At 45.5% G+C, this 15,258-nt stretch overlaps 1 protein-coding gene across 3 annotated transcripts in view; it reads right to left on the bottom strand.

Moving 5' to 3' along the window:
- The window catches only part of AUH (AU RNA binding methylglutaconyl-CoA hydratase), a 184,966-nt gene that overhangs the window by 134,914 nt on the left and 34,794 nt on the right, over window positions 1-15,258 (bottom strand). For all 3 annotated transcript variants that reach the window (XM_070400946.1, XM_070400945.1, XM_070400947.1), the window contains exon 4: window positions 14,737-14,823. In XM_070400946.1, coding sequence (XP_070257047.1) covers window positions 14,737-14,823 — 87 coding nt within the window. The remainder of the gene's footprint in view (window positions 1-14,736; window positions 14,824-15,258) is intronic.

Here is a 15,258-nt window from a genome sequence, read left to right on the forward strand (position 1 = left end):
TCAAATTCATCCTATCATGTTGCTGGCATATCCCAATGGAGATGGCTTCTCCCAACAAGACAATGGGCCATGCCACGGTGCTCGTATTGTGCAGGAGTGGTTTCAAGAACATGAGGGAGACTTTACCTTGCTTAGGTGGCCTCCACAATCACCAGATCTCAATCCAATTGAGCATTTGTGGGACGAAGTTAAAAGAGCCATCAGGCAGCTGGTTCCACAACCACTAAATCTCACAGAACTGGACAGTGCTATTCATCAGGCATGGTGTCAGACTCCTCACATCACCTTTCAACATCTCGTAGAGTCAATGCCAAGAAGAATCGCCACAGTATTGAAGGCAAAAGTTGGCCCAACGAAGTACTGATGGGGTGGTCACAATAATCTGGCCACTCAGTGTGTGTGTGTGTGTGTGTGTGTGTGTGTGTGTATATATATATATATATAGTATAGTATATCCCACGTTCAAAGGCTGTTAAATCGCGTTGTTTACCCGTATCTTCAGAAAAAAATCACTTCTACTGTCGTGGTAAATGTGTGTGTGTGTGTGTGTGTGTGTGTGTGTGTGTATGTGTGTATCTCCAGCAAGGTGGCTTAGTTGGTTAGAGCGTTGTCCCATGCACCAAAAGGGTGGAGGTTCTATTCCCAGTCAGGGCACATACCTAGATTGTAGGTTTGATTCCTGGGAGGCAACTGATGGATGTTTCTCACTTCAATGTTTCTCCCTCTGTCTTTCTCTCTCTTTCTCTCTTTCCTCCTTCCTCACTCTCTAAAATCAATAAAAACATATTTTTAAAAACATATATAGCATATACGTCTAATGCAACATAACAAACTCCCTTACAATCACCAAACTAAGAACTAAGTCAGAACTAAAATCCACTCATGTGCTCTTCACCTGTTCTTCCACCTGCCTTCCAAACTCACAGGTAATCAGCAATGTGAAGTCTGTTTACCATTTGTATATTTTTTCCTGAATGTGTGTATGTGATTTCATTATACACGTACACATCTCTAAACTACATACTGCTTTTCATGCTTTTAGTTTCATAAAAAAATATATAGTTTTAATTCAGCATGTTTCAAAGACTTAGCCAAGTTGTTATATGTGTCAGTTATCCATTTACTTGCAATGTTTTTTACAAAACAACTTCACAAATATATTCGAAAGTTACCTATTCTCCTATCATTGGCACTTTGTTGTTTTGAGCTTTTTCTATTAACAACATTGCTACTGTAAGTCTTTTTTTTTATATCCTGGTCTAAATTTTCTTAGGACATGTGCAAAATGCCTATAGAATAGTGTAGTTTCAAACTCCAAGTAGCAATCCATTCAAAGAAGTGATCCAATCAAAGGTCAAAATCAGAAATTTTTAAAGAATAAAATGGGATAGTATCAAAATGCAGTACACAAAGAAAGGTAATTATTTTATGAATCTTTGATACCCACCCACCTCTGGGTGTTTATTGGGCCAAACTGTAGATGTTTCTTAGTCTGAGTCTAGTAAAAACAGTCTAAAAGTCACCCCTCTCCGTAAATGCTAAAAAAGTGAGCGATCTAGTCTTATGGAATGACAATGTTCAACTATGTTAAGACATTTGTTTTCCTAAACAGTGACACCAATTTATATTCCCCTCAGAAGTGTATAAACTTCCTGGTGATCCACTTGCTCACTAACTGTTGGTAACCTCAGGCATAAGAATCTTTGGCCAATCTGAAAATGAGAAACAGCATCCCACTGTGATCTTCATTTGCATTTCTATTACTAAAGATCATCTTTTAGATGTTTATTTCTTATTTCCCTTCCTCTTGTATGAAAAATATTTTTCTTTTATGTTGTTTTATTGACTTCCAGGTTACATGTATGATTGTATGTACTGATTCACGTATGAATGTAGTGTGAATGAAAGAGGGGCCACATACTAAATCTGACAAGCTCAGGGGAGGCCTGTGTGGCAGCCTTACAAACTTAGACCTAAAGTAACCACCTAGGATGGTCTGAACTTAAAACCTCCTACCTAAAAGCGAGTCCTGGTGGGCAGTCATGTCCTAGACCTGTACCTTCCTTGACAAAGGTCAGTCTTTGTTCTCTTTTTGCATCTACCATAACATAACATACCTTTGGAATGTCAGAGTAATTCCCTTTCCCACCCCCTCAGGGCACAATCTCCCACCAGAGCAGGAGACCATGGGACCTCATTGTCACCCTGTTCCTCAGGTTCCAAATCCGGGTGCTGTAAACGGTCACTGTCAGCTACCCTGTACCCACCAATGTAAACCAAGTGTTTGCTCTCGGGTTCACTCTTCATCCGGGCTCAAAGGGTTCCCACTTGGCTTTCTCCCAGCTCCCTAAGCTATCATCAGCGGAGTCCATGTAACCCTGTGATTCTGAAATATAAAATGAGTGGTAAAGCTGCCATTCTGCAGAGCATTTCCAAATCTGCTGAGATTTTGCTTCCAGGCAATTGTCAATTTGGTTCAAATAAACTCATAAAAATTCTCTACAGGTTTGACTAGACGTTTCTTACGATGACAGTAGATGTACATGAATCCTTTGGCAGCTGTTAGTTTCAAGTATTTTTCCCCAGTTTGTAGCTTCTCTACTTTCTTGATAGTGTCTTCAATGAACAAATGTTCTTAATTTAAACTTAGTAGAATTTTCAAGCTTTCCTTTTAAGTGCTGTATTTTGTGTTTAAGAAATTTTTCACTCCATCAAGGATATAAGTTTGTTTTACTTCATAAACAGTCAAGTCTTTGCTGCCCCGCAGCGAGTCGCAACGCACCCCTTCTCCTGTGCAGTTCCTCTACTCATGTGGATCTGTTCTGGCTTTGCATTCCACTCTACGGACCCATTTCTACCCAAAAGCCAATAATATACCATCGTAGTTAATAAGTCTTGAGTGCTGATAAGACAAGCCCTTCATTTTCTTCTTCTTTGGCATGCTTAGCCATGTGGGGCCTCTTCATGCTCAAATTCCTTACAAAATTAACGCTGAGAATTTAAGTATAATTACACTGAATCTGTACATTGTATCATTTGTGAAAATCTAAGAGGATCAACAAATTATTAGAAATAATTAATGTCACAAGATAGCTCAATATGATACATATTTAAAAATAATCAATTGCCTTTCTTTATACCAGTAAAACCAAAAAGGTACTATTTATAGTAGGAACAAAAGTGGATTTAGAAATATATGCCAGCTAGATGGAAAAATTATGAAATTTTATTTTAAGACATAAAAAAGAATTAAATGTCAAAAAGACAATGTGTCTCCATTTAATTCTTTTTTATGTCTTAGATTTTCCCTTAAGACAATCATACCACTTGTGAAGGACAGTGTTTTATTTCTTCTTTTTCCATCATTCCTTTATTCCTATTTCCTGCCTTTCCGCAAAGCACAGCACTTTCAGAACAATGTGGAACAGAGTGAAGCTAGTGGGACTCTTGTCTTTTTCCTGTCTTTAGGAGACTATTTTAGTATTTTACTACTAAGAAATAGATACCTTTCATCACGATAAGAAAGTTTCCTTCTATATTTCTAGTCTGCCTTAAGCTTTTTCTATGAATAGATTGGACATCTATAAAATTCTTTTTATTAATCTATTGAGAAAAACATGATTTTACTTTAATTGGCTAAAAGCACAAATTAAATTTAATATTTCAAATGGAAACCTCGCCCTCCCACTTATAGTCCTGGGAAAATCCAATGTAGTCTTTTTTAAAACCTACTGGATTTTATCTATATTCACAAGCAAGACTGGCTCTCCTCATTTATTTCTTCAATTGTTTTTGTCATGTTCATGTATGAAAGTTATACAGTCTGAAATCGTAAGCTTAGAAATGAACTCTCACTCTAATGCTCTGTGGGAGAGTTAGCATCACACTGTAAAGACCTGAGCCTTACAGGCAGGTAAAATGCCTGAAATGTAAATCGCCTAACGTACAAAAACTGGGCCTAGTGCTTTCTCTGTGAAAGAACTTTTAACTACTGATTCAGTTTCTTCACTATTTACATGAGTATTCCAGACTGTGATCTTGAGACAGAAATTTCACATTTATTGGCCTAAAGGTTTTCACAGTATTTTCAGTGGATGTCTCAAAATGCAAATGAGTACTGAACTATAACATATATATATGTACTAGAGGCCCAGTACACGAATTCATGCACAGGTGGGGTCCCTAGGCCTGACCAGCAATCAGGGCCGATCAGGGCCGTCTCGCCCAGTCCCAATCAGGGCTGGGCCAATCGGAGCCGGCCTAGGGGGAGGGATGGGGGAGGGACCACGGGAGGTTGGCCAGCTGGCCAGGGTGAGGGACTACAGGAGGTTGGCCGGCCGGCCACGGGGAGGGACCGGCAGGAGGGGAGGAACTGCAGGAGGTTGGCAGGCCACAGGAGGTTGGCTGTGGGAGTGCAATGACCACCAGGGGACAGCTCCTACATTGAGTGTCTGCCCCTTAGTGGTCAGTGTGCATCATAGCAACTGGTCGACCATACGTTCCAGTCATTCCGGTCATTTAGGCTTTTATATATATAGATATATGTACATATGTATATATGCACTATGGTTTTTCCTATACATACATACCTATCATAAAGTTTAACTTATAAATTATACACAGTAAGAGATTAACAACAAAAATGATAATAAAACAATTATAACAATACTAGTGGTCCAGTGCATGGATTTGTGCACATTGAAAGGAAAATAATTAGAAGAAATATTTTAATATTGCTATTTGCCCTTTCTCTGTAATGGACAATGGTCGCCATCTGCGGGGCCATCAGCGGGGCGACTGGGCGCCCGCCCGGCTCCCTCAGTGCCTGGGATCCGGGCGGCATCCCCACCCCCCGCCACTGCTGCTGGTCGCCATCTGTGGAGCGATCAGCAGGGCGATAGGGCCCCACTCACACCTGCCTTGGCCTGGCGCCGCCCGCTCAACTGCTCCACCATCCCACTGCGGTCCTGCTCTCGTTGGGGCCCATCAGGGCCAGCAGCGCCTCCACTGCCGCCCGCTGCCAGGGTCACATCACTGATGCCCGCCATGTTCCGCACCGCCCCCTGGTGGTCAGCGCACATCATAGTGAGCGGTCGAACTCCTGGTCAAACTCCCGGTGGAGGGGACAATTTGCATATTAGGCTTTTATTATATAGAATACCATAATAAAAGTTATGTGAATGTGGTCTCTCTCAAAATATCTTTTTTACTGTACTCACCCTTCTTATGATGATGATATGAGATGACACAGTGCCTATGTGATAAGAGGAAGTGAGGTGAATGACATAGCAACTAGGTGTTAGGCTAATTATAGGGTCACCTGAACACAAGCACAGCAATGCCATGACAGAACCAAGTCAGCCACTGAGAGACTCCTGGGCAGGAGCCTGTACAGCTTCAGGCTGAGTGAGTCCTGTCCCACAGGACAGGGCAGTGAAAGATTTCATCAGCTATTCCGAATGCTGCCATTTAAAATTTATAACTTGCTTATTTCTGGAATTTTCCATTTAATATTTTTAGATTCTGGTTGACCACAGGTAAGTAAAACCACAAAAAGAGAAACTGCAGGTAAGGGGGGAACTACAACACCCAAGGCACGATCCATGAATGGATATGCTGGACTTCATTAAAATGCTCTACATCATATGTCATCAGGGAAATGCAAATTAAAACAACTACACACCTGTCATAGCCAAAGTCTGGAACAGTGACAATACCAAATGCTGATGAGGATGGGGAGCAAGAGTAAGTCTCATTCATCATTCATTACTGCAAAGTGGTACATCCAGCTTGGAGGACAGGCAGTGATTTTACAAAGCCAAACAAACTCTTAACATTTTGTTAGCGTAGGTAGCTAGATATTAATAAAGGAGGGAAGCAAAGGGAATCAGACATTAAGAAGCTTAATAAACTGGGAGCTGAATCCAATCGTTGCATCTGCTTCACTAGGAAGCTACTGCTTCACAGGCTCCCCAGGGGACCGCCACCTCTGTCCTGGGACCCCATCCCTGGAGGAAGGCTCATTACAGTCATTACCCAGGATTACTGAGGGAGAGATAAGACAATAAAGGAGAAAGCCCTCCGCTGGGCACACGCACAGTAGAAGCCAAGATGGCATAGAGAGGAGCATGTACTGTGAGGCATGGGCAGCAGGAACTAAGAGGGTGACCACAAGGGGCGGGGCCTAGCCTGGGAAAAGGGTCGGATTGGATAAGGGACACAGAACCCTGGAAGATCTAGGAAATGGACTTGTTAGGGGGAGGGGCCAACCAGCCTCTGAAAGGTTGAAAAACTGACTGGTTAGCTTGAAGAAGTACCTGGTCTTTCCCAAATCCAAGATAATATAATCCCAGCTTAACAAAGCTCTTTCTCTTTCTCTTTCTCTTTCTCTCTCTCTCTCTCTCTCTCTCTCTCCCCCTCCTGCTCCCCTCCCCCTCCCTCCCTCCTTCTCCCTTCCTCTCCCTCTTTGTTAACACCTGCTCATCCCATACAGCCCCGCTGGTGTCCCTCCATAGCAGCCATGTGGGCCTAGCAGCCCCTTGGGGCCCAGCCAGCCTGCAGGCTCCAAGTGCCGGCCTGGACACAGCACCAGCTGAAGCACGGCAGGAGCAGACTACATGGCGGGTGGGGCCAGGCCTAGACTAACCGGCCTGGGCTTGGGCGCGGCGCAGAACTTTTGGACATTGGCCTTTGGGCCTGATGAAGACACAGCTGGACTCTTCAGGACGACGGACAGAGATGAGACATTGGGAACCTGGGGGCAGCCTTCTATTCCCACCCAAATCTTCCCACCAGACCTCATCCTCGCTTGTGGGTCCCCAAAAATGTCTTGTGACCCGACAAGGGCCCCATTTTCACCAGCAACATCACGATCCAACAATTTTGCTCCTTGGTATTTACACAAAGGAATTGAAACTTTATGTCCGTACCAAAACCTACACACAATGTTTGTAACCGTTTTATTCATAACTGCCAATTCATGGGGGCAACCAAGACATCCTTTGGTAGGGGAATGGATTAAGTAACCTGTGGTACATACAACCAGTGAAATATTACTCAGCACTAAAAATAAAGTGTCAAGTCATGAAAGAACATGGAGAAAAATATAATGAAACCAATTTGAAAGTTTAATGAAACTAATTTGAAAAAGCTATAAACTGTATGATTCCAACTACACAACGTTCTAAAAATGCAAAATTATGGAGACAGTAAAAAGTGGTTGCTGAAGAGGGAATAGATAACAAGGCCATCCATGCACAGAGGATTTTCAGGCCAATAAAAATACTCTGTATGACAATATAATGATTGACACATTTCATTTTGCATTTATTCAAACCCATAGAGCGTCCAACACTAAAAGTAAACTATGGACCTGAGGTGATTATGTGTGTCAGTGTAAGTTCATCAGTTGTAGCAAACGCATCACTCTGGAGGGAGGGTGTTATAATAGAGAGGATATGCATATGTGAAATCAGAGGGTATATGCAAAATCTTTGTATCCTCCTCTCCATTTTGATGTGAACTAAAACTGCTCTAGAAAAATAAAGTCTTGCCCTAGCTGGTTTGGCTCAGTTGATAGAGCGTTAGCCTGTGGACTGAAGGGTCCTGGGTTCGATTCCAGCCAAGGGCACATGCCTGGATTGCGGGCTCAATCCCCAGTGGGGGGCGTGAAGGAGGCAGCTGATCAATGATTCTCTCTCATCATTGATGTTTCTATCTCTCTCCCTCTCCCTTCCTCTCTGAAATCAATAAAAATATATTTTTAAAAAGAAAGAAAGAGAGAGAGAGAGAGAGAGAGAGAGAGGAAGGAAGGAAGGAAGGAAGAAAGGAAGGAAGGAAGGAAGGAAGGAAGGAAGGAAGGAAGGAAGGAAGGAAGGAAGGAAGGGGAAGCCTTTGTCCTAGCTGGTTTGGCTCAGTGAAATAGAGTGTGGGCCCAAGGACTGAAGGGTTCTGGATTCAATTCTGGTCAAGGGCAAGTACCTCAGTTGCAGGTTTGATTCCCAGCCCCAGTTGGGTGCATGCGGGCGGCAACCAACTGATGTGTGTCTCTCTCACATCGATGTTTCGCCCTCTGTGTCTTTCCCCATCCTTTCTACTCTCTCTAAAAATCAATGGAAAAATATCCTCAGGTGAGGATTAACAAAAAAGAAAAAAAAAGTCTTTTTTTTTTTTAAATATATTTTATTGATTTTTTTACAGAGAGGAAGGGAGAGAGATAGAGAGTTAGAAACATTGATGAGAGAGACATCGATCAGCTGCCTCCTGCACATCTCCTACTGGGGATGTGCCCACAACCCAGGTACATGCCCTTGACCGGAATCGAACCTGGGACCTTTCAGTCCGCAGGCCAACGCTCTATCCACTGAGCCAAACTGGTTTTGGCGAAAAAAAAAGACTTTAAAAGAAAAAAAGGTTGAGTAGCTGTGACAGAGACCATATGGCCCTCAAAGCCATATATATTTACTATCCATTACTTTTAGAAGTCTGCCTGCCCTAGTTCCATATATTAAACTAGAGGCCCGGTGCACGGATTCGTGTACCAGTGGGGTCCCTCAGCCTGGCCTGTGGGGATCAGGCCGAAACCAGCCTGGTGCACAGATTCGTCCAGGGCGTGTCTGGCCCATCTCACCCAGTCCCAATCGAGGCCCATCAGGCCCGACTGGGGCAGATCAGGGCCATCTTACCCAGTCGCAGGGCCAATCAGGGCCGACTGGCTAGGGAGGGACCACAGGAGGGCTCCAGGGCGTGTCCGGCCCATCTCCTCCAGCCCCGATCAGCCGTACTCCAGGAGCAAGCTAACCTCCCAGTCAGAACGTCTGCCCCCTGATGGACAGTGCACGTCATAGCGACTGGTCGAACAGTTGAACGAACAGTCAGACACTTAGCATATTGGGCTTTTATTATATAAACTAGAGGCCCGGTGCACAAAAATTTGTGCACTCGGGGGGGGAGGGGGGGGTCCCCCATCCCAGCCTGTGCCCTCTCGCAGTCTGGGACCCCTCGGGAGATAACGACCTGCTGGCTTAGGCCTGCTCCCGGGTGGCAGAGGGCACGCCCAATCCCTAGGTGCAGCCCCTGGTCAGGCTCAGAGCAGGGCCAATTGGGGAGTTGGGGAGCCGCCCCCTGTCATGCACAGAGCAGGGTGGATCGGGAGGTTGCAATGCCACCCTCAGTCACGCTCAGGGTGGGGCCGATTGGGGGGTTGGGGCGCCGCCCCCTGTCACACTCAAGGCAGGGTCGATGGGGAGGTTGCGGCGCCACCCCCTGTCACACACAGAGCAAGGCCAATCAGGGGGTTGGGGCACTGCCCCCTGTCACGCACAGAGCAGGGCCCATCAGAGGGTTGGGGCATTGCCCCGTCATGCACAGAGCAGGGCCCTTCAGGGGATTGAGGAGCTCCCCCGTGTCATGCACAGAGCAGGGCCAATCAGGGGGTTGAGGAGCTCCCCCCTGTCATGCACAGAGCAGGGCCGATCAGGGGGTTGAGGAGCTCCCCCCTGTCACACACAGAGTAGGGCCGATAGGGGAGTTTGGGCACCGCCCCCTGTCACACACAGAGCAGGGCGGATCAGGAGGTTGGGGCACTGTACCCTGTCACGCTCAGGGCAGGGCCAACAGGGAGGTTATGGCTCTCCCCCGTCACACACAGAGCAAGGCCCGTGGAGGGGGGTTGGGGTGCCACCCTCTATCACCCACACAGCAGGGCCGATCAGGGGGTTGGGGCGCCGCCACTGTCACACTCAGGGCAGGGCTGATGGAGAGGTTATGGCTCTACCCCGTCACACACAGAGCAGGGCCCGTGGGGGGGTGGGGGGGGGTTGGGGCACCGCCCTCTATCACCCACAGAGCAGGGCCGATCAGGGGGTTGGGGTGCTGCACCCTGTTACACACAGAGCAGGGCCCGTGGGGGGGGATGGGGGGCCTTGGGGCGCCACACCCTGTCACACACAGAGCCGCAGGGTGATCAGGGGATTGGGGAGCTCCCCCTTATCAGGCACAGAGCAGGGCTGATCAGGGGGTTGGGGCACCTTCCCCTGTCACGAACAGAGCAGGGTGGATAGGGAGGTTGTGGCCCCGCCCCCGGTCACTCACAGAGCCGCAGGGTGATCAGGGGGTTTGGGCGCTGCCCCCTGGCATGCTGATCCCGGTGCCAGGAGGCATATTACCCTTTTACTATATAGAATAGAGGCCTGGTACACGGGTGGGAGCCGGCTGGTTTGCCCTGAAGGGTGTCCTGGATCAGGGTGGGGGTCCCCACGGGGTGCCTGGCCAGGCTGGCTGAGGGGCTGAGGGCTGTTTTCCGGATGGCAGGTGACTGAGGCTCCCAACCGCTCCTTTTTTTCTTTTTCTTTTTTTTTTTATTCTGAGCCAGCTTTAGCTCTAAGGCCTCACTGCTGAAAACATTGATACAATGTTGCGGTCAGGCTGGCCGAAGCCCGCCGGTTTCTGGGGTTTTGTTTAGCTTCTATATTTGCAACATAGTTGCTTAGAGTTGCAGCTGAGAGGCCGGCAAGTTAGGCAGGGAACGTTGGAGTCCGCCGTCACTGGAGCAAGCAGGCCTCCCTGCTGGCTTCAGTACATGGCTGCCGGCCGCCATCTTGGCTGACAGTTAATTTGCATAAGGATATGCTGATTAGCCAATGGGAAGGGTAGCAGTCGTACGCTAATTACCATGTTTCTCTTTTATTAGTGTAGACTAGAGGCCCGGTGCACAAAAATTTGTGCACTGGGGGCGGGGGTCCCTCAGCCCGGCCTGTGCCCTCTCGCAGTCTGGGACCCCTCGGGAGATAACAACCTGCTGGCTTAGGCCTGCTCCTGGGTGGCAGAGGGCAGGCCCAATCCCTAGGTGCAGCCCCTGGTCAGGCTCAGAGCAGGGCTGATTGGGGAGTTGGGGCGCCGCCCCCTGTCATGCACAGAGCAGGGTGGATCGGGAGGTTGCGATGCCACCCTCAGTCACACTCAGGGTGGGGCCGATTGGGGGGTTGGGGCACCGCCCCCTGTCACACTCAAGGCAGGGTCGATGGGGAGGTTGTGGCACCACCCCCTGTCACGCACAGAGCAAGGCCAATCAGGGGGTTGGGGAGCTCCCCCCTGTCACTCACAGAGCAGGGCCGATCAGGGGGTTGAGGAGCTCCCCCCTGTCATGCACAGAGCAGGGCCCATGAGGGGGTTGGGGAGCTCCCCCCTGTCATGCACAGAGCAGGGCCCATCAGGGGGTTGGGTACTGCCCCCTGTCATGCACAGAGCAGGGCCCATCAGGGGGTTGGGGAGCTCCCCCCTGTCATACACAGAGCAGGGCCGATCAGGGGGTTGAGGAGCCTCCCCCCTGTCACACACAGAGTAGGGCCCATAGGGGAGTTAGGGCACTGCCCCCTGTCACACACAAAGCAGGGCAGATCAGGGGGTTGGGGCACCGCCCTCTATCACCCACAGAGCAGGGCCGATCAGGGGGTTGGGGCGCCGCCACTGTCACACTCAGGGCAGGGCCAATGGGGAGGTTATGGCTCTACCCTGTCACACACAGAGCAGGGTCTGTGGTGGGGGGGGGGGGGCGGTTGGGGTGCCGCACCCTGTCACACACAGAGCAGGGCCGATCAGGGGGTTGGGGCACAGCCACTGTCACACTCAGGGCAGGGCTGATGGGGAGGTTATGGCTCTACCCTGTCATACACAGAGCAGGGCCCGTGGCGGGGGCCGGGGTTGGGGCGCCGCACCCTGTCACACACAGAGCCACAGGGCGATCAGGGGGTTTGGGTGCTACCCCCTGTCATGCTGATCCGGTGCCAGGAGGCCTCGCGGCTCCGCTGATCCCGTTGCTGGGAGGCATATTACCCTTTTACTATATAGGATAGAGGCCTGGGGGCCGGCTGGTTTGCCCTGAAGGGTGTCCTGGATCAGGGTGGGGGTCCCCACTGGGGTGCCTGGCCAGCCTGGATGAGGGGATGATGGCTGTTTGCAGCTGGTCACACACCCTTCAGGGTGGGGGTCCCCACTGGGGTGCCTGGCCAGTCTGGGTGAGGGGCTGAGGGCTGCTTTCAGGCTGGCAGTTGTTGATTGAAGCTCCCAACCCCTCCTTTTTTTTATTTTATTCTGGGCCAGCTTTAGCTCTGGCTCTAGCTCTGAGACCAGGTATCTGGTTTGTTTTGGTTCTATAATCGAAACAATGTATAACTCCAGCTCTGAGATCCCGGCCGGCTATATTTGTTAGAATGTTTCAAACTGCCAGCTCAGAGGCCGGCAAGTAAGGCGGGGAACGTTGGAGTCCGCAGTCACTGGAGCAAGCAAGCCTCATGTTCGCTTCCAGCTGCCTGGCTGCCGGCCGCCATCTTGGCTGACAGTTAATTTGCATAAGGATACGCTGATTAGCCAATGGGAAGGGTAGCGGTCGTACACTAATTACCATGTTTCTCTTTTATTAGCGTAGATGAGCAGATTAGATTGAGACACTCAGTTTCTACCTGCCCCTCAAAATCACACTAAACCACTAAAAAGGCAACTTAAACATTTCATGTCTATTGTAATGTTGCAATGAAAACTATCATCAAAAAATATTGAGGAACTCATTAAATTAACAAAGGTAGACAGGATCCACAACAAAAATGTTATAGCTCTAGTCACAGAAAAGAAAATGTCACTGCAGAAATAGTTCTTCATTTAAAAAGCCCTAGAAAAATCCTGGTTTCAGATTAATAAAATAGAGTCTTTGAAGAAACATCAAGGTAATGTTTACAATCAGACCAGTCTTAGCCACTCCTCCTAGCACATGTGTGAAGTCAGACAGCTTTGACTTTTACTTCCAACATCAAGCTCTCTGACCAATATGGAAACCCAGTCCACACTCCCCCTCAGAAGCTTTAACTGTGAGGTTGAAGCTGGAGAGAGAAGCAGAGAAAAGCCTCTGCTGACACTAGCACAGGATGAAAAGAGACCGTAAGGTGACAACAACCATTCCAGAAATCAAAACACATGTATTCTAAAACTTAGCGTGGTAATTGCAGGGGGGGGGGAGGGGGGAAGTGGGTGTAGGTGGAAGAGGGTCTAGAGGGGATCAAAGGTGATAGAAAAAATAAAATAAATTTTTAAAGTAAACAAGAATAACAAAACCACACAAAACTCCAAAAGATGTCACATTCCACTAACCCTTCAATTAACAGACGCTGCCCAGTGCAGCACAGAAAGAGACGGGAAGCTTACCACCTCCTGCCATGAAGCTGTGCAGAGTCTTGACCCAAGCCAGAAAAGGTAACACAGAAACCAAATCAGAAGGTCAATCTCACATGATTATACCAACACATATAAAACTGAATCCAGCGTAATACTGCTAACCACAATGACCAGGTAGGGTTTATTCTAGTAATATAAGACCAGGGCAGCTAAAGAGAAGAAAAGGAGAACTTGATAAATTGTTGGAAAAATATTAAAAGTATTCATCAAAGTCAAATAAAGATAAGGATAAACATGCTCACTTCAACATCTGAATGTTATACCAAGGACCTTAGACAATGTAAAAGTATATGAAAGATATATAAGATCAAAAAGTTGACAAAAGAACACCAAAATTACATTATTTATAAATAATAAGCCTTTATCTGGAAAATACAAGAAAATTAATTGAGAAATAATAATAACTAGTGCAAGTAATTAGAAGGTTGGCATCTAAGATAAGCACATAAAATTTAGTAACGTTCCTGCAGACCTACAATAACCAGCCTTCAACAGAAATGGGAAGGGAAAGATCCAATTCAAAGGTATGAAATAGCTAGGAATAAATCTGAGGAAGAGAAAAAAGATACAGAACCAAGGCTATATAAATAAATAGTTATTATACAATGCTATAAAAAGGAGAAGAAGGACGTGAAAAGGCAGTTTAAGATAAAACATGACACAACATCTGGGGAAATGCAAATTAAACTGCTAATGTTTGTTTTTTAACCTTGAAAAATCTTTTAAATAGCAACATTAAATGCTGGCAGGAATATGAGGAAACAGGTACTGTCATATAATTAATGGAAATATAAATGATTGCAACCTTTTAAAAATATAATCTGGCAGGATTCATTAAGATGTACAATGAACACATTATACTTAGGACTGTAATCCTATATTTAGGAATACATTCTATAAATACACATATTAATGTTCTGAAAGACTTGATACAAAGATAGTCACTGCTTGTTTATAAACAACAACAAAACACAAATATTCATTAATGAATAATGTTTATAAAGAAATAATTTTAAAATATGGATGAGACTATGCTATGGATTACTATTCAACAGTATATTAAAAAGTACTAGTAATAAAGTAGATTGATATGTACTGAGATGTAAATATTACACAAAAGTCTGTAATTCTAAGGAAATAGTACAATCCTATTTATGTAAAAAACAAAAAAATTCCAAATCTATAAACACATTTGTATATGAAATTACTTAAGAATTATAGATACTTTTAAGTCAAAGGCTAATGCCAAATTACTCTCTCTGTTTTGTAATAATTATCTTCATATGCCATGTCATCATACATAGGCGGCCTCTTTAATTATAAAACATTGTTCACAAATTTTCAAGTCAAATACATTACGTATTATTTTACAAAAACCAGCTTTAGGTCATGATTTTCTACTTATGTAAGTGTTTTGGCCAAATTTTATACATAAAGACAGCGTATAATTTTTTATATATGGCATTTAAGGTCAGATTCAGCATGCTAAAAGGAGAATTTAATTATACTTACCAATTTCATTGATCACTGCTCTTATTTTTGAGACAAAAGGACCAACTTCACTAGGATTCATTTTGACTCTTTCCTTAAGGTCAGCACCTGCAAAATATTTTATTTACAAATATAATCTAGTTATAAACAAAATTTTAATGAAATAAATTGAAAACTTTAAATTCATATATAACATTAAAAGTAACTGAATTTATCTGTTAAAGGAACTATATTAACTAAATTTTCCTCTTAAAGAATCAGGAAGAATAATGTATGTGTTTGTTCATATATCTACTGTGTACTTAATAATGGTTCTCAAAATCTGTGATATTAGGTCCCCTTAAACCTCTTAGAGGAAAAGATTTTGTTTAGGTTATATGTACCAATAGTTTATTAGAAACTAAAATTACAAATTTTTAAAATATTTATTTATTTAATAATACAAATAAACCCATTAATGTTAACACAAATAACTACAGATTGATGCCACTTCCTTGGTTTTTGCAAAGATGTTGGCAGTTTTACCCACTATTGCTTTTGCCT

This window comes from Myotis yumanensis, unplaced genomic scaffold (genome assembly GCF_028538775.1).
Source record: "Myotis yumanensis isolate MYYU_CA2020_CCGP unplaced genomic scaffold, mMyoYum1.0.hap1 SCAF_21, whole genome shotgun sequence".
Classification (NCBI taxonomy): domain Eukaryota; kingdom Metazoa; phylum Chordata; class Mammalia; order Chiroptera; family Vespertilionidae; genus Myotis; species Myotis yumanensis.